The sequence below is a fragment of the Salmo salar genome, chromosome 20, assembly GCF_965601325.2.
Source record: "Salmo salar chromosome 20, fSalSal1, whole genome shotgun sequence".
Classification (NCBI taxonomy): domain Eukaryota; kingdom Metazoa; phylum Chordata; class Actinopteri; order Salmoniformes; family Salmonidae; genus Salmo; species Salmo salar.
The window spans coordinates 94017484-94038409 of NC_138310.1; the positions used below are offsets into that span (position 1 = coordinate 94017484).

At 44.3% G+C, this 20926-nt stretch overlaps 1 protein-coding gene across 1 annotated transcript in view; it reads left to right on the forward strand.

Annotated features, from left to right (window-relative positions):
* Positions 1–19062, forward strand: part of maml2 (mastermind like transcriptional coactivator 2) — a 145623-nt gene extending 126561 nt beyond the window's left edge. The window contains exons 3-5 of the mRNA XM_045704162.2: positions 15731–15922; positions 16381–16486; positions 16607–19062. Of these exons, the coding sequence (XP_045560118.1) occupies positions 15731–15922; positions 16381–16486; positions 16607–17523 (1215 nt within the window). The 3' untranslated portion in view covers positions 17524–19062. The remainder of the gene's footprint in view (positions 1–15730; positions 15923–16380; positions 16487–16606) is intronic.
* The last annotated feature ends 1864 nt before the right edge of the window (positions 19063–20926 follow it).

Consider the following 20926-nt stretch of genomic DNA (forward strand, 5'->3'; position numbering starts at 1 on the left):
GGAAAATAGGAGAGCGACAGGTAGCTAGTTGCAGGGCTTGTCTTGTGTTTTAACAACAGTTACAGGGTTAAGTGACAGGAGAAAGAGAGAGAGAGACAGACAGAGAGGGAACACTGACTGAGAAGAGAAAGAAGCCGCTCAGAGCCATTTCTCTTTTCCAACACTGAGTAGAATAAGTATTGCCATAGAAATGAAGTGCCTGAAACGGTGTCTTCGTCCCAAATAGCACCATGTTCCCTATGTAGTGCACTACTATGACCAGGGCCCATGAGCAGCTGTGTAGGGAATAGGGTGCCATTTTGGCACTCAAGCCAGTGCCATGATCCCCATTGGAGCAGTATAGCGAAGGGGAGCAAAGCTCAACTTCCTCCCACAGGACTGCAGCTAGAGACGCTTTTAAAGAGAACAAGATGTGTGTGTGTCCTTCTGGTTGTCATTTGCTCGTTCTCACAGGCTAATAATGAGTTTTTACCTCAGCTATGTCAAAACCTGTCTTAATTCCATTGTTGTTCAAACCTCTTTAGATCGGCGGTTATAGACTTTAAAAACTTCACACACATCTTGGTCACAAGTACGCACGCACGCACGCACGCCACACACACACACACACACACACACACACACACACACACACACACACACACACACACACACACACACACACACACACACACACACACACATTCTCACAGTACAGTATAACCTTAGGGCTTCTCTTGTCTGTTTCATGTCTACCTACAGACTTTACCGTAGACCTAGCTAACAAATCAAAAGTAGTGCACTTGATGGGGAATAGTGTTCCATTTGGGATGCATCTATATGGGGCTCCTGGGGTGTGAGGGAGCTAGAGAGGATGTGTTTTTTAAAGTATGTTATTGAAGTTTTAAGTATGACTATTGAATATTACTGTGTATTCGTATGCCTTATTTTATCTGTAATTAATCCAGACTGAGACTCACATGGTAGATAGTTGTTTTTTCTATCATCGTGATTTTTCATGCTGTTGTCATGTTTGCCAATTATGTTACATAGATGATTGATGGGTTCAGGTCTCTCTCTCTCTTTAACCTAACCAGACAGAGAGACAGGCTGTGTGAAGGGAGTGTTCTAACCAGAGACAGAGAGACAGGCTGTGTGAAGGGAGTGTTCTAACCAGACAGAGAGACAGGCTGTGTGAAGGGAGTGTTCTAACCAGACAGAGAGACAGGCTGTGTGAAGGGAGTGTTCTAACCAGACAGAGAGACAGGCTGTGTGAAGGGAGTGTTCTAACCGAGACAGAGAGACAGGCTGTGTGAAGGGAGTGTTCTAACCAGACAGAGAGACAGGCTGTGTGAAGGGAGTGTTCTAACCAGACAGAGAGACAGGCTGTGTGAAGGGAGTGTTTTAACCAGAGACAGAGAGACAGGCTGTGTGAAGGGAGTGTTCTAACCAGACAGAGAGACAGGCTGTGTGAAGGGAGTGTTCTAACCAGACAGAGAGACAGGCTGTGTGAAGGGAGTGTTCTAACCAGACAGAGAGACAGGCTGTGTGAAGGGAGTGTTCTAACCAGAGACAGAGAGACAGGCTGTGTGAAGGGAGTGTTCTAACCAGACAGAGAGACAGGCTGTGTGAAGGGAGTGTTCTAACCAGACAGAGAGACAGGCTGTGTGAAGGGAGTGTTTTAACCAGAGACAGAGAGACAGGCTGTGTGAAGGGAGTGTTCTAACCAGACAGAGAGACAGGCTGTGTGAAGGGAGTGTTCTAACCAGACAGAGAGACAGGCTGTGTGATGGGAGTGTTCTAACCAGACAGAGAGACAGGCTGTGTGAAGGGAGTGTTTTAACCAGAGACAGAGAGACAGGCTGTGTGAAGGGAGTGTTCTAACCAGACAGAGAGACAGGCTGTGTGAAGGGAGTGTTCTAACCAGACAGAGAGACAGGCTGTGTGATGGGAGTGTTCTAACCAGACAGAGAGACAGGCTGTGTGAAGGGAGTGTTCTAACCAGACAGAGAGACAGGCTGTGTGAAGGGAGTGTTCTAACCAGACAGAGAGAGACAGGCTGTGTGAAGGGAGTGTTCTAACCAGACAGAGAGACAGGCTGTGTGAAGGGAGTGTTCTAACCAGACAGAGAGACAGGCTGTGTGAAGGGAGTGTTCTAACCAGACAGAGAGAGACAGGCTGTGTGAAGGGAGTGTTCTAACCAGAGACAGAGAGACAGGCTGTGTGAAGGGAGTGTTCTAACCAGACAGAGAGACAGGCTGTGTGAAGGGAGTGTTCTAACCAGACAGAGAGACAGGCTGTGTGAAGGGAGTGTTCTAACCAGACAGAGAGAGACAGGCTGTGTGAAGGGAGTGTTCTAACCAGAGACAGAGAGACAGGCTGTGTGAAGGGAGTGTTCTAACCAGACAGAGAGACAGGCTGTGTGAAGGGAGTGTTCTAACCAGACAGAGAGACAGGCTGTGTGAAGGGAGTGTTCTAACCAGACAGAGAGACAGGCTGTGTGAAGGGAGTGTTCTAACCAGACAGAGAGACAGGCTGTTTGAAGGGAGTGTTTGTTTCCTGGGAAAGGGATCAGCAGCCAAGTCCAGATGCCAAGGCCGTCCCCCGGGACCAGAGTCCTGACTGCAGGCTGCCTGGGAGGAAGCAGTGCTCTGAGAGAGAAGCCTAGAGAGGCAAAGGCTGGGGTAGGGGCTGACAGGGAGAGAAAGAGAGAGAGTCTAGTCTAGTTTGCCTACCCCTGATCTGTCTAGTTTAGACTAACACTGATCTGTCTAGCTTACTCTAGTCTCGTTTACCCCTGATCTGTCTAGTTTAGCCTAGTCTCGTTTAGTCCACCCCTGATCTGTCTAGTTTAGCCTAGTCTCGTTTAGTCCACCCCTGATCTGACTAGCTTAGCCTAGTCTAGTTTAGCCTACTCTGATCTGTCTAGCTTAGCCTAGTCTCTCTTAGCTTACCCATATCTGTCTATTTTAGCCTACCCCTGATCTGTCTAGCTTAGCCTACCCCTGATCTGTCTAGCTTAGCTTACCCATATCTGTCTATTTTAGCCTACCCCTGATCTGTCTAGCTTAGCCTGGTCTAGTTTAGCCTACCCCTGATCTGTCTGGGTTAGTCTACCCTGATCTAACTAGTTTAGCCTACCCCTGATCTGTCTAGGTTAGTCTACCCTGATATAACTAGTTTAGCCTACCCCTGATCTGTCTAGTTAACCTAGTCTAGTTTAGCCTACCCCTGATCTGTCTAGTTAAGCTAGTCTAGCTTACCCTACACCTGATCTGTCTAGTGTAGCCTATAGCTGCTCTGTCTAGCTTTAGCCTACCCCTGATCTGTCTAGTTAAGCTAGTCTATCTTAACCTACGCCTGATTGGTCTAGCTTGGTCTACGCCTGATCTGTTTATCTTAGCGTAATTTATCTTAGCATAACCCTGATCTGTCTATTTTCACCTACCAATGATCTGTCTAGCTTAGCCTAATCTAGTTTAGCCTACCCCTGAACTGTCTAGTTAACCTAGTTTAGCTTACTCTACCCCTGCTCTTAGCTTATCCTACCCCTGCTCTTAGCTTACCCTACCCCTGCTCTTAGCTTATCCTAGCCCTGCTCTTAGCTTAGCCTACCCCTGATCTGTCTACCTAAGCGTATCCCTGATCTGTCTATCTTAGCCTATCCCTGATCTGTCTAGCTTATCCTACCCCTGCTCTTAGCTTAGCCTACCCCTGATCTGTCTAGGTAACCTAGTCTAGCTGAGCCTATCCCTGATCTGTCTAGCTTAACCTACCCCTGATCTGTCTAGCTTATCCTACCCCTGCTCTTAGCTTAGCCTACCCCTGATCTGTCTAGGTAACCTAGTCTAGCTTAGCCTACCCCTGATCTGTCTTGCTCAGCCTACCCCTGATCTGTCTAGCTTAGCCTACCCTTGCTCTTAGCTTAGCCTACCCCTGATCTGTCTAGGTTAACCTATCGCTGATCTGTCTAGCTTAGCCTACCCCCTGCTCTGTCTAGCTTAGCCTAGTCTAGCTGAGCCTACCCCTGATCTGTCTAGCTTAGCGCCGCTGAGCCCCGCAGCAGTGCAGTACAGAAGACTAGATCATCACGCCACCACTCCTTCTCCTGCTCCTTCCGATGGCCAGAGAGAGCCGGACTGGAGCTGCGTGTGGTGTTTTCATTTAGGACAAGCTCGTGAAGAATGAGAGGAGAGAAAGAGAGGAGAGGAATGGAAAACAACTCCATGACACGTCAGGATGACAAACAGAGGACTACTCAGATGTACATGCTAACAAAACACTTCTTACTAGGTTGTTCTTCCTACAAAGAATGGGGTCGGCTTTCAGCACCGCACGCGGACTGCGGGAGGAATTGCCTCTCCTTTCCCGAGATAATTTGAAAACATTCTGTGTGTGTGTGTGTGTGGTGTGTGTGTGTGTGTGTGTGTGTGTGTGTGTGTGTGTGTGTGTGAGGTGGTCATAACTTCTCACGGTTCCTGGTAATTGGAAGCAGTGAACCACAGAGAGTTGAGCGACTCGTTGCTTCCTTTCGCTCTCTCTCCTCAGACTGCTGTTTGAAGTTTCCTCTGCCTCTAGCATGTGTGTTGAGAGAAAACGGAGTAGGAGAGAGGGGGAGAGACAGACTGAATTACAGACAGTCTATATTCCTGTCTTTGACAATCGTTGATATATGTTTACTTTGACAATGTAACTGTTTTACTTTACATGGGCACCCTCATAGGTATCATCCTGACCAACTTGCCCTCTATATACACCTCTGCTGTCTTCAACCAGGATCTCAACGATCACTGCCTCATTGCCTGCGCCCGTAATAGGTCCGCGGTCAAACGACCACCCCTCATCGCTGTCAAACGCTCCCTAAAACACTTCTGCGAGCAGGCCTTTCTAATCGACCTGGCCCGGGTATCCTGGAAGGATATTGACCTCATCCCGTCAGTAGAGGATGCCTGGTTGTTCTTTAAAAGTGCTTTCCTCACCATCTTAAATAAGCTCCATTCAAAATATGCAGAACTAAGAACAGATATAGTCCTTGGTTCACCCCAGACCTGACTGCCCTTGACCAGCACAAAAACATCCTGTGGCGTATTGCATTAGCATCAAATAGCCCCCGCGATATGCAACTTTTCAGAGAAGTCAGGAACAAATATACACAGTCAGTTAGCAAAGCTAATACTAGCTATTTAAAACAGAAATGTGCATCCTGTAGCACTAATTCCAAAAGTTTTGGGACTCTGTAAAGTCCATGGAGAATAAGAGCACCTCCTCCCAGCTGCCCACTGCTCTGAGGCTAGGAAACACTGTCACCACTGATAAATCCACGATAATCGATCATTTCAATAAGCATTTTTCTACGGCTGGCCATGCTTTCCACCTGGCTACCCCAACCCCGGCCAACATCTCTGCAACCCCCCCGCAGAAACTTGCCCAAGTCTCCCCCGCTTCTCCTTCACCCAAATCCAGATAGCTGATGTTCTGAAAGAGCTCACAAATCAGCTGGGCTAGACAATCTGGACCCTCTCTTTCTAAAATGATCCGCCGAAAATGTTGCAACCCCTATTACTAGCCTGTTCAACCTCTCTTTCGTATCATCTGAGATCCCCAAAGATTGGAAAGCTGCTGTGGTCATCCCCCTCTTCAAAGGGGGAGACAATCTAGACCCAAACTGTTTTAGACCGACAGTTGAAGTCAGAAGTTTACATACACTTAGGTTGGAGTCATTAAAACTCATTTTTCAACCACTCCACAAATTTCTTGTTAACAAACTATAGTTTTGGTAAGTCGGTTAGGACATCTACTTTGTGCATGACACAAGTCATTTTTCCAACAATTGTTTACAGACAGATTATTTCACTTATAATTCACTGTATCACAATTCCAGTATGTCAGAAGTTCACATACACTAAGTTGACTGTGCCTTTAAACAGCTTGGAAAATTCCAGAAAATTATGTCATGGCTTTAGAAGCTTCTGATAGGCTAATTGACATAATTTGAGTGTGGATGTATTTCAAGCCTACCTTCAACCCCAGTGCCCCTTTGCAAGACCTCAGAAAAAATTGTAGACCTCCACAAGTCTGGTTCATTCATGGGAGCAATTTCCAAACGCCTGAAGGTACCACGTTCATCTGTACAAACAATAGTACGCAAGTATAAACACCATGGGACCACGCAGCCGTCATACCGCTCAGGAAGGAGACGTGTTCTGTCTCCTAGAGATGAACGTACTTTGGTGCGAAAAAGTGAAAATCAATCCCAGAACAACAGCAATGCACCTCAGCCACGCTCAAGGTCCTAAATGATATCATAACCGCCATCGATAAGAGACATTACTGTGCAGCCATCTTCATCGACCTGGCCAAGGCTTTCGAACCTGTCAATCACCGCATTCTTATCGGCAGACTCAACAGCCTTGGTTTCTCAAATGACTGCCTCGTCTGGCTCACCAACTACTTCTCAGATAGAGTTCAGTGTGTCAAATCGGAGGGCCTGTTGTCCGGACCTCTGGCAGTCTCTATGGGGGTGCCACAGGGTTCAATTCTCGGGCCGACTCTTTTCTCTGTATATATCAATGATGTCGCTCTTGCTGCTGGTGAGTCTCTGATCCACCTCTACGCAGACGACACCATTCTGTATACATCTGGCCCTTCTTTGGACACTGTGTTAACTAACCTCCAGACGAGCTTCAATGCCATACAACACTCCTTCCGTGGCCTCCAACTGCTTTTAAATACAAGTAAAACTAAATGCATGCTCTTCAACCGATTGCTGCCCACACCTGCCCGCCTGTCCAGCATCACTACTCTGGACGGTTCTGACTTAGAATATGTGGACAACTACAAATACCTAGGTGTCTGGCTAGACTGTAAACTCTCCTTCCAGACTCATATTATGCATCTCCAATCCAAAATTAAATCTAGAATGGGCTTCCTATTTCGCAACAAAGCCTCCTTCTCTCATGCTGCCAAACATACCTTCGTAAAACTGACTATTCTACTGATCCGATGTAATATACTCCAGCAGGTATATTTCACTGGTCACCCCCAAAGCCAACACCTCCTTTGGCCGCCTTTCATTCCAGTTCTCTGCTGCCAATGACTGGAACGAATTGCAAAAATCACTGAAGCTGGAGACTCATATCTCTCTCTAACTTTAAGCATCAGCTGTCTGAGCAGCTTACTGATCACTGTACCTGTATACAGCCCATCTGTAAATAGCCGACCCAACTACCTCATCCCCATATTGTTATATATATTTTTTATCTTTTGCACCCCAGTATCTCTACTTGCACCCCAGTATCTCTACTTGCACATCATCATCTGCACATCTATCACTCCAGTGTTAATGCTACATTGTAATTATTTCACCTCTATTGCCTATTTATTGCCTTACCTCCCTAATCTTACTACATTTGCACACACTGTGGAGATAGATGTTTCTATTGTGTTATTGACTGTACGTTTGTTTATGTGTAACTCTGTGTTGTTGTTTTTGTCGCACTGCTTTGCTTTATCGTGGCCAGGTCGCAGTTGTAAATGAGAACTTGTTCTCAACGGGCCTACCTGGTTAAATAAAGGGTCAGGGTTATATATATAAATACCTGGTTAAATAAAGGTGAAATAAAAAAAACATGTCAATTATTGAATTGAGAGAGAGAAAATGGAGAGACTGAGAGAGAGGGAGGGAGAAAGTATTTAGATTATTTTGTAGTAGTATTTAGTTGTATATAGATGATGATGATGCAGTAGTATTTAGTTGTATATAGATGATGATGATGCAGTAGTATTTAGTTGTATATAGATGATGATGATGCAGTAGTATTTAGTTGTATATAGATGATGATGATGCAGTAGTATTTAGTTGTATATAGATGATGATGCAGTAGTATTTTGATGATTTAGATGATGTTGCAGTATTTAGATGATGTTGCAGTAGTATTTAGATGATGTAGTAGTAGAATTTATATGATGTTGTAGTTGTATTTATATGATTTAGATGATGTTGCAGTATTTAGATGATGTTGTAGTTGTATTTATATGATGTTGCAGTAGTATTTAGATGATGTAGTATTTAGACAATGTTGTAGTATTTAGATAATGTTGTAGTAAGTAGTATTTAGATGGTATATAGATGATGATGCAGTAGTATTTAGTAGTATATAGATTATTTAGATTATGTTGTAGTAGTATTTAGTTGTATATAGATGATGATGTAGTATATAGATTATTTAGATTATGTTGTAGTAGTATTTAGATGATGTTGTAGTAGTATTTACATGATTTAGATGATGTTGTAGTATTTAGATGGTTTTAGATGATGTTGTAGTATTTAGATAATGTTGTAGTATTTAGATGATGTTGCAGTAGTATTTAGATGATGTTGTAGTAGTATTTAGATGATGTTGCAGTAGTATTTAGATGATTTAGATGATGTTGTAGTATTTAGATGATGTTGTAGTATTTAGATGATGTTGCAGTAGTATTTAGATGATGTTGTAGTATTTAGATGATGATGTAGTAGTATTTAGATGATGATGTAGTATTTAGATGATGTTGTAGTAGTATTTAGATGATGATGTAGTATTTAGATGATGTTGCAGTAGTTTTTAGACAATGTTGTAGTAGTATTTAGATGATGTTGCAGTAGTATTTAGATGATGTTGTAGTATTTAGATGATGTTGCAGTATTTAGATGATGTTGTAGTATTTAGATGATGTTGTAGTAGTATTTAGATGATGTTGTAGTACTTAGATGATGTTGTAGTAGTATTTAGATGATGTTGTAGTATTTAGATGATGATGTAGTAGTATTTAGATGATGATGTAGTATTTAGATGATGTTGTAGTAGTATTTAGATGATGTAGTATTTAGATGATGATGTAGTAGTACTTAGATGGTTTAGATGATGTTGTAGTATTTATATGATGTTGTAGTAGTATTTATGTGATATTGTAGTAGTATTTATATGATGTTGTAGTAGTATTTAGATGATGTTGTGGTAGTATTTATTAGTATTTAGATGATGTTGTAGTATTTAGATTATGTTGTAGTATTTATATGATGTTGTAGTAGTATTTAGATGATGTTGTGGTAGTATTTATTAGTATTTAGATGATGTTGTAGTATTTAGATGATGATGTAGTAGTACTTAGATGATTTAGATGATGTAGTAGTATTTAGATGATGTTGTAGTAGTATTTAGATGATGTTGTGGTAGTATTTATTAGTATTTAGATGATGTTGCCATTGTATTTAGGGCAAATGTCAACATCCGTGATACAGCTTCTACTGCCTCTTTTTCTGTCTCTGACTGTGACTTTATTACCATCTGTTCATTTATACAACATCATTGAGAAATCCGAGAAGTGAGTACATACACTTTATCTTCGCTATTCCTCTCAGGCTTTTGTTTGTCCTTCTCGGAGGCAGTCGGTCCCAGACATTTACCTTGACCTCCACTTCTTTTCTCGACAGTGGATGTTTTGTATTCTGGTTATTTTCTCTGCAGTTCCCTTTCACCCACGCTTTCTTTCACGTTCCTCATAATTTAGATAATCTGTATCCTAATGAACTGCATGCTTTCCCGAGTTGCAGTGGGAGGACCACGCAACTTATCATCACATGACTCCAAGTTGACCCCGATATAATAGTTGTTATATCAATATTTGCGCGGGAAAGTGTTTCCAATGCCATTTCGAGCGTAATACATTTTACAGACACAAAAATATCCCACCTTGTCTAGCGTATCTTGGCTTGTCGACGTTTGGAATGTTTACCGACAAATGTTCTGTTTCCTTTACGTATTTTATTCACATAAAAAGATCGGAACCTGTTTAGTGATTCTGATTGTGTCCTAAATGGTACCCTAGCACACTATATAGAGACTTTTGACCAGAGCCCTAAGGGTAGGGATTAGGGAAAAGTGCAGAACATTAGGCTTCTGACGTACATACGGCGCCTTCGGGAAAGTATTCAGACCCCTTGAATTTTTCCACATTTTGTTACGTTACAGCCTTATTCTAAAATGTATTAAATCTGTTTTTTTTTTCCCCCTCATCAATCTACACACAATAACCCATAATGACAAAGCAAAAACAGGTTTTTAGAAATTTTAGCAAATTTAGAATAAAACCCCCTCGGAAATATCACATTACCATAAGTAGTCAAACCCTTTACGCAGTATTTTGTTGGAAGGTGAACCTTCGGATGGTGTCAGGTTTCCTCCAGACGTGACGCTTGGCATTCAGACCAAAGAGTTCATTCTTGGTTTCATCAGACCAGAGAATCTTGTTTCTCATCGTCTGAAAGTCTTCAGGTGCCTTTTGGCAAACTCCAAGCAGGCTGTCATGTATCTTTTACTGAGGAGTGGCTTCCATCTGGCTACTCTACCATAAAGGCCTGATTGATGGAGTGCTGCAGAGATGGTTGTCCTTCTGGAAGGTTCTCTCATATCCTCAGAGGAACTAGAGCTCTCAGAGTGACCATTGGGTTCTTGGTCACCTCCCTGACAAAGACCCTTCTACCCCGATTGCTCAGTTTGGCCTGGCGACCAGTCTTGGTACCCTTCCCCAGATCTGTGCCTTGACACAATCCTGTCTCGGAGCTCTACGGACAATTCCTTCGACCTCATGGCTTGGTTGTTGCTCTGACATGCACTGTCAACTGTGGGACCTTATATAGACAGGTGTGTGCCTTTCCAAATCATGTCCGAAGACAAGGTACTCAACACTGCCTGAAGACACAGGCTGCAAGGTACTCAATACTGCCTGAAGACAAGGTTCTCAATACTGCCTGAAGACAAGGTACTCAATACTGCCTGAAGATACAGGCTGCAAGGTACTCAATACTGCCTGAAGACAAGGTACGCAATACTGCCTGAAGACAAGGTACTCAATACTGCCTGAAGACAAGGTACTCAATACTGCATGAAGACAAGGTACTCAATACTGCCTGAAGACAAGGTTCTCAATACTGCCTGAAGACAAGGTACTCAATACTGCCTGAAGATACAGGCTGCAAGGTACTCAATACTGTCTGAAGACAAGGTACGCAATACTGCCTGAAGACAAGGTACGCAATACTGCATGAAGACAAGGTACTCAATACTGCCTGAAGACAAGGTTCTCAATACTGCCTGAAGACAAGGTACTCAATACTGCCTGAAGATACAGGCTGCAAGGTACTCAATACTGCCTGAAGACAAGGTACTCAAGACTGCCTGAAGACAAGGTACTCAATACTGTCTGAAGACAAGGTACTCAATACTGTCTGAAGACAAGGTACTCAATACTGCCTGAAGACAAGGTAATCAATACTGCCTGGAGATACAGGCTACAAGGTACTCAATACTGCCTGAAGACAAGGTTCTCAATACTGCCTGAAGACAAGGTACTCAATACTGTCTGAAGACAAGGTACTCAATACTGCCTGAAGACAAGGTAATCAATACTGCCTGGAGATACAGGCTACAAGGTACTCAATACTGCCTGAAGACAAGGTTCTCAATACTGCCTGAAGACAAGGTACTCAATACTGCCTGAAGACAAGGTTCTCAATACTGCCTGAAGACAAGGTACTCAATACTGCATGAAGACAAGGTACTCAATACTGCCTGAAGACAAGGTACTCAATACTGCCTGAAGATACAGGCTGCAAGGTACTCAATACTGCATGAAGACAAGGTACTCAATACTGCCTGAAGACAAGATACTCAATACTGCCTGAAGATACAGGCTGCAAGGTACTCAATACTGCCTGAAGACAAGGTACTCAATACTGCCTGAAGACAAGGTACTCAATACTGCCTGAAGATACAGGCTGCAAGGTACTCAATACTGCATGAAGACAAGGTACTCAATACTGCCTGAAGACAAGGTACTCAATACTGCCTGAAGACAAGGTACTCAATACTGCATGAAGACAAGGTACTCAATACTGCCTGAAGACAAGGTTCTCAATACTGCCTGAAGACAAGGTACTCAATACTGCCTGAAGATACAGGCTGCAAGGTACTCAATACTGCCTGAAGACAAGGTACGCAATACTGCCTGAAGACAAGGTACACAATACTGCATGAAGACAAGGTACTCAATACTGCCTGAAGACAAGGTTCTCAATACTGCCTGAAGACAAGGTACTCAATACTGCCTGAAGATACAGGCTGCAAGGTACTCAATACTGCCTGAAGACAAGGTACTCAATACTGCCTGAAGATACAGGCTGCAAGGTACTCAATACTGCCTGAAGACAAGGTACTCAATACTGCCTGAAGACAAGGTACTCAAGACTGCCTGAAGACAAGGTACTCAATACTGTCTGAAGACAAGGTACTCAATACTGTCTGAAGACAAGGTACTCAATACTGCCTGAAGACAAGGTAATCAATACTGCCTGGAGATACAGGCTACAAGGTACTCAATACTGCCTGAAGACAAGGTTCTCAATACTGCCTGAAGACAAGGTACTCAATACTGTCTGAAGACAAGGTACTCAATACTGCCTGAAGACAAGGTAATCAATACTGCCTGGAGATACAGGCTACAAGGTACTCAATACTGCCTGAAGACAAGGTTCTCAATACTGCCTGAAGACAAGGTACTCAATACTGCCTGAAGACAAGGTTCTCAATACTGCCTGAAGACAAGGTACTCAATACTGCATGAAGACAAGGTACTCAATACTGCCTGAAGACAAGGTACTCAATACTGCCTGAAGATACAGGCTGCAAGGTACTCAATACTGCATGAAGACAAGGTACTCAATACTGCCTGAAGACAAGGTACTCAATACTGCCTGAAGATACAGGCTGCAAGGTACTCAATACTGCATGAAGACAAGGTACTCAATACTGCCTGAAGACAAGGTACTCAATACTGCCTGAAGATACAGGCTGCAAGGTACTCAATACTGCCTGAAGACAAGGTACTCAAGACTGCCTGAAGACAAGGTACTCAATACTGCCTGAAGACAAGGTACTCAATACTGCCTGAAGACAAGGTACTCAATACTGCCTGAAGATACAGGCTGCAAGGTACTCAATACTGCCTGAAGACAAGGTACTCAATACTGCCTGAAGATACAGGCTGCAAGGTACTCAATACTGCCTGAAGACAAGGTACTCAATACTGCCTGAAGATACAGGCTGCAAGGTACTCAATACTGCCAAGGTACTGAAGAAAGTAGGAAACCAAGCACTTGGAGGAACCAAATAAAGATTGAAGTCTGTCTCTGTAGTTTACACTCCATCTCCAATAGATGTTGAAATAAACAGTTCCTTTATAACTATTAACAGGTCTGCTAAGGCTCTCAGCCTGATGTGCACACAACACAACAACACAACACAACAACACAACACAACAACACAACACAACACAACAACACAACAACACACCACAACAACACAACACAACAACACAACACAACAACACAACACAACACACACAACACAACACACACAACACAACAACACAACACACACAACACACCACAACACACCACAACAACACAACAACACAACAACACAACACAACACAACAACACAACAACACAACACAACAACAACACAACACAACAACACAACAACACAACACAACACAACAACACAACACAACAACACAACACAACAACACAACAACACACCACACACAACACAACACAACAACACAACACAACAACACAACACAACACAACAACACCAACACAACACAACAACACACAACACACCACAACAACACAACACACAACACAACACAACAACACAACAACACAACACAACAACAACACAACACAACAACACAACAACACAACAACACAACACAACAACACAACACAACAACACACCACAACAACACACCACAACAACAAAACAACACAACAACACAACACAACAACACAACACAGCAACACAACACAACAACACAACAACACAACACAACAACACGACAACAGAACAAAACACAAAACAACACAACACAGCACAACACAACAACACAACACAACAACACAACAACACAACACAACACAACAACACACCACAACAACACACCACAACAACACAACACAGCAACACAACAACACACCACAACACACCACAACACACCACACACAACACAACAACACACACAACACAACAACACAACAACACACCAACACAACAACAACACAACAACACAACAACACAAAACACACCACAACAACACAACAACACAACACAACACAACAACCCAACACAACAACACAACAACACACCAACACAACAACAACACAACACAACAACACAACAACACAACAACACAACACAACAACACAACAACACACCAACACAACAACAACACAACACAACAACACAACAACACAAAACACACCACAACAACACAACACAACAACACAACACACACAACACACACACACACACAACACACACAACACAACACAACACAACAACACAACAACACAACACAGCAACACAACAACACACAACACAACACAACACAACAACACAACACAACAACACAACACAACAACACAACAACACAAAACACACCACAACAACACAACACAACACAACAACACAACACAACAACACACCAACACAACAACAACACAACACAACAACACAAAACACACCACAACAACACAACACAACAACACAACAACACAAAACACACCACAACAACACAACACAACAACACAACAACACACCACAACAACACAACAACACAACAACACAACAACACAACCTACATGGGGGGAACTGATGAAGTTTTATATAGGAGTGCTGATCGAGTGGATCCATTTCACTTCTGGATCATAATGAATAAGGAACAGGGGAGACTGAGATTCTACATCCAGTATAAGAAAAGGGTATAAGAACTGATCGAAGGGTAATATATATTTATTATATATGATATGTATTTATATATTGGAATAAGAACTGTTTTGGGGGGGGGGGGGATCAGTGGATTGGGAAGCAGACAGTGCTTTGTTATAGGGAGGTAGCCGGTAGTTACTGTGCAGATCTCGGATCAGTTTTGGCTTTAAGATAATAATGAATAAGATTACATGGACAGGGAAAAACTGATCCTAGATAAGCGCAGCCAGATCAGTGTTTTGGGTAAAAAGGAACAGTGGTTGTTCAAGGGAGGTAAGCGGCAGTAGTCATGTAGCAGCAAGGGAGGGTAGAAACTGAACCTCCCTGCTCGGCACACAGTTCAGTTCCCGCTGTCTCGGGGATTATTTCCAGCCTCGTCAGAACCATTTGTCAAGGGAACAGCTTTGCCTTGAGGAGGACTAGTCTCCCCCCTGCCCTCCCCCCTCTCTCTCCCCCCCACTGAAACAAGTCTTTCTCCCCTGTCTCTCCCCCTCCCAAAGGAACCACTCTCCAAGTCTGTTGTGTTGCTGCTTCAGGGGGAGTGGCCGTAGCCTCCATACAGAGAGACGGTGTCATTTTCGCACCAGAACCTTGTGGTTTGTTATGGAGGTTTGCCCTCTAGTGGCAGATGTATGGTATTGTTTTGACGGGGATTTTACCTCCAGTGGGCTACTGAACCAATGCATTGAATAGAGATAGTCCCACACCAAGGTATTATTCATGTTCATTAAAACATTGAAATTGATCTTGCAACTGGTTTCAGATCCCACGTACTGCTATCTCCTGCTGGTGTGCCCTTGAGCGAGGCACTTCATGGTGAAATGTGTCTTGCATGTAAAAAAAAAAATAACCCCTTATTTCCCTTTGCTTTCCTCTCTAACCAGATGCCTCCTGGGCCTCGTCTGCCCACTAACGGCAGCCTGGTGGGGATGTCAGCCCAGACCCAGGCCCAGCCCTTGGCCAACCAACGTGCCCCTGGCCCTGGCTCCAACCCCCAGCAGAAACCCCCAGGGCCAGGGAAGACACAGGTCATGCAGAGACAGCTAGCCCAGCAGCAGCACATCATCAATGACTCTGTGAGCTATAGGTTATCAGGTTAACACCAATGACTCTGTGAGCAATAGGTTATCAGGTTAACACCAATGACTCTGTGAGCAATAGGTTATCAGGTTACCACCAATGACTCTGTGAGCAATAGGTTAACATGCTAACACCAATGACTCTGTGAGCAATAGATTATCATGCTAACACCAATGACTCTGTGAGCAATAGGTTAACATGTAAACACCAATGACTCTGTGAGCAATAGGTTAACATGTAAACACCAATGACTCTGTGAGCAATAGATTAACATGTAAACATCTGACTCTGTGAGCTCTAGGTTAACATCTGACACTGTCTTACAAAATGTTTCACTTTGGGAAAGTCGGACAGTTCCCACGCGTTCCATCCCACCCCTGATAATCTCCTGTTATATCTGAACGTGTATACAAATGTCATTGTTGTTTCATTGTCACTTTCTGTTGTGTTTCAGGACAAAAGCGTTAGTAATCAGGATCCGTTCAACCGCCATCTAACCAGACCACCACCAGACTATAAACAGCCCAGAGGAATGGTCCAGCCGACAGCCTTTTTCACAGGTACATCATTCATTTCAATCATTCACTGCTTCCATGTAGGAAGGAAAATAGTTTTGCATCTATTGTTTGTGTCTGTATGGGCCAATCGGAACAGAATCAGAACAATCTCTGTGTATTCAGGTATGAGTTCCTCCCAGTCGTTGTCGACCAACGGGTCTGACCAGAGTGACCTTCTATCCATGTCCTGCCACATGCCCAGCGGCCTGGGATCCAAAATGACCCCTCCTCCCACGGACTGGAGGTTCGGAAGAGGCCCCCACACTCACCAGATCCAACAGCACAACAACCAGAGCAAGATGGGACTCAACCAAAACAAGTCCAGGTTCCCTGGTCCTCCCAACGGCCAGGGTGATGGGTTTGAGGTGGGTGGTCTTACCAGTGTACAACATCCCTCAAGGACATCAGTAGGCCAGCAGGTTGGAGGGATGCCCAGTCAGGGGCATGGTCTCGGGCTGGGGGGTGTGATGGGCTGGCCTCCTGGAGCTAAAGCACCCATCATGAGCCCTGGGTCTCTCGGGGTGAGGCGGCATCCGAACTCGCTCCAACCCCAGGGGGGCCAGTCCCAATCTCAGCTCGACATGTCCAGCCACCAGTACCCTCCTGGCCCCCAGCACATAGGCCCTGGCCCACCCAACCAGGTGGCACCAGAAATGGGCATGCTGCCTCTGAACCCGACCCTCTGTAGCTCCACCACCACCACCACCACCAACCCCAGACCCAGCCAACCCATGATGCCTCCTCTGCCAGGGCTACCAAGCCTCAACCACGTCTCTCCGGAGCAGAGGGTTCTCGCTGGGGGCAGCAGCAGCATCAGGGTCTTCCCACCACATAACTACAACCCTGGGGGAAGCTACCAGAACCAGAACAGCCGGACTGTTAACCGACTAACCTTTGAATTCCTCCAGGAGGGAGACAACACCGTCCCGGGGATCAACACTGACTCAGACTTCATCGACTCGCTGCTGAAGTCCGGGTCTGGCAACGACGACTGGATGAAAGACATCAACCTCGATGAGATCCTGGGCAGTCACTCATAAAGTGGGATGAAAGTGGGATTGCATAAATAGGGCCCAGAGTTTTTCCCTGCAGCTCTCATGAATTCAGGTTCATTCCGGGAGAGTTTTTCTCTTCATGTCTCATGAATTGGGGTTCATTACAGAGTTTTTCTCTGCAAGCCTCATGAATTCAGGTTCATTCCAGAGATTTTTTCTCTTCATGTCTCATGAATTGTGGTTAATTCCTAGAGAGTTTTTCTCTGTAAGTCTCATGAATTGGGGTTCATTACAGGGAGTGAGTTTTTCCCTGCAAGTCTCATGAATTCAGGTTCATTCTAGAGAGTTTTTCCCTGCAAGTCTCATGAATTCAGGTTCATTCCAGAGAGTTTTTCTGTAGAAAAATTCCACAGAATTGGTGGCCAGTTTTTCCATCAAAAAATTCCATAGAATTGGGAGCGCTGGTCAGGAGTTTTTCCAGGTTAGATGGGCCGTGTGGTGTGGAAAAACTCCTGGCCTTAATTATAGGCTGCAACTAGAGCCAGGAGCTCCTCCCTCTCCTGATCAGGATAAACTCCAGGACCCATCCATAAAGACTGATAACTGCAAACGCAGAACTTTCCCAATACAGAGACTATGGATGGCCTTGGCTACATCCCGAATGGCACCCTATTTCCCTTTATAGTGCACACTACTTTTGACCAGGGCCCATAAGGCTATGGTTGAAAGTAGTGCACTATATAGGGAATAGGGTATCATTTGACACACAAGACCATGAATGGCCACGAGTCAGAATACACCTAAAGGGATTACATTTGCAAAGCTATAATGTCATTTTGTAAACCCAATATATATAATTTGATATCTAATTGTACTTTTTTTTTGTGTGTATTCCTGTGAAGAAATATATATTCTGTATAATAATATTTTAGTACTTTTAAAGGTTCATTGAATAAGAACCAGGGATTCACTGACGGCATCTTTAACTGATTCTGAATATATTCTATCAAACTTTTCTCTTTTCATAACGTGGGCTTCGTCCAAAAATGGCACCCTATTCCTTTTCATAGTGCACTACCCAGTCTTCATTGTGATAGGGGATAGGGTGTCATTTGTGACACAGATATGGGATGTAAAATGTACTACCAGTGACTTGAGCCATGTGGGCCCTGTAATACATGGGGTAGAGGGTTCCAACCGTGGTCAACTGTGAACAGGAAGTGGCTGTCATACTTCCAGATGACACCGTAATTCCCCTTTTATTGTGCACTACTACCACATAATGCTCTGGTCAGACGTAGAGTACTGTAACAGGGATATATACCCCTCCCCCCCCACCACCCAGACCGATCGTGGTGTCATGTTTTGATTGATGATGCAGGTGTTTGTTTTATATCTACCACAGACACTTTACTGGTCCTGTTGTTACTACTACTACTTATCGTCTGGGATTGAACGGCAAGCCACGTCTTACCCATTTATTTTTAGATTTTTGATCTAATATTTAATAATCTATTGAGGGGGGGGAAAAAACTATTATATGACATTATAAACAATCTAATGAATAAAAATGTTTTAAATAAAGTGTGAGTTTTTGTACTTTCTGTTGCTGTCCCAGGAAAGATGATAATCAGGATTATTTAGAGAGATAAATATTGGAAGAAATTAGTTTGTTCAAAACTGTTCAACTATTGTCTTTCTCTCTCTTTGAGTCAACTTCTCACCACATGTTATTCACTGCAGTGCTAGCTAAGTGTAGCTTATGCTTTCAGTACAAGATTCATTCTCTGATCCTTTGATTTGGGTGGACAACATGTCAGTTCCTGCTGCAAGAGCTCTGATAGGTTGGAGGACGTCCTCCAGAAGTTGTCATTATTACTGTGTAAGTCTATGGAAGGGGGTGAGAACCATGAGCCTCCTAGGTTTTGTATTGAAGTCAATGTACCCAGAGGAGGACGGAAGCTAGCTTATTTGGTGATGTGATTATATGTAGTATAGTTTTATCTAAAAAAAAATGATAACTTTTTAATGTTTCTAATGTTTTTATTTTGATGAAATTCACTGAGGAGGATGGTCCTCGTGACACAGTGTGTTAGATGCAGATACTATTGCTTCCCACTGACACAGTGAAGAATAAGAAGCCGCCTCAGCATTCTGAGTCAGAAGAGAGGAGGAGAAGAGAGGAGACTAGGGGAGAGGAGACTAGGAGAGAGGAGACTAGGAGAGAGGAGACTAGGAGAGAGGAGACTAGGGGAGAGGAGGATGGAGAGAGGAGACTAGGGGAGAGGAGACTAGGTGATAGGAGACTAGGAGAGAGGAGACTAGGGGAGAGGAGGATGGAGAGAGGAGACTAGGAGAGAGGAGACTAGGAGAGGAGACTAGGAGAGAGGAGACTAGGGGAGAGGAGACTAGCAGAGAGGAGACTAGGAGAGGAGACTAGGAGAGAGGAGGATGGAGAGAGGAGACTAGGGGAGAGGAGACTAGGGGAGAGGAGATGAGGAGAGAGGAGACTAGGAGAGAGGATACTAGGAGAGAGGAGACTAGCAGAGAGGAGACTAGGAGAGAGGAGACTAGGAGAGAGGAGACTAGGAGAGAGGAGACTAGGGGAGAGGAGGATGGAGAGAGGAGAATAGGAGAGAGGAGACTAGGGGAGAGGAGACTAGGAGATAGGAGACTAGGAGAGAGGAGACTAGGGGAGAGGAGGATGGAGAGAGGAGACTAGGAGAGAGGAGACTAGGAGAGAGGAGACTAGGAGAGAGGAGACTAGGGGAGAGGAGACTAGGAGAGAGGAGGATAGAGAGGGAGACTAGGTGAGAGGAGGATGGAGAGAGGAGACTAGGAGAGAGGAGACTAGGGGAGAGGAGACTAGGAGAGAGGAGGATAGAGAGGGAGACTAGGTGAGAGGAGGATGGAGAGAGGAGACTAGGAGAGAGGAGACTAGGAGAGAGGAGACTAGGAGAGAGGAGACTAGGGGAGACGAGGAGACTAGGAGAGAGGAGACTAGGAGAGAGTAGACTAGGAGAGAGGAGACTAGGAGAGAGGAGACTAGGAGAGAGGAGACTAGGGGAGATGAGACTAGGAGAGAGGAGACTAGGAGAGAGGAGACTAGGAGAGAGGAGACTAGGTGATAGGAGACTAGGAGAGAGGAGACTAGGGGAGAGGAGGATGGAGAGAGGAGACTAGGAGAGAGGAGACTAGGAGAGGAGACTAGGAGAGAGGAGACTAGGAGAGAGGAGACTAGGAGAGGATACTAGGAGAGAGGAGACTAGGTGATAGGAGGATGGAGAGAGGAGACTAGGAGAGAGGAGACTAGGAGAGGAGACTAGGAGAGAGGAGACTAGGGGAGACGAGGAGACTAGGGGAGACGAGGAGACTAGGAGAGAGTAGACTAGGAGAGAGGAGACTAGGAGAGAGGAGGAGACTAGGAGAGAGTAGACTAGGAGAGAGG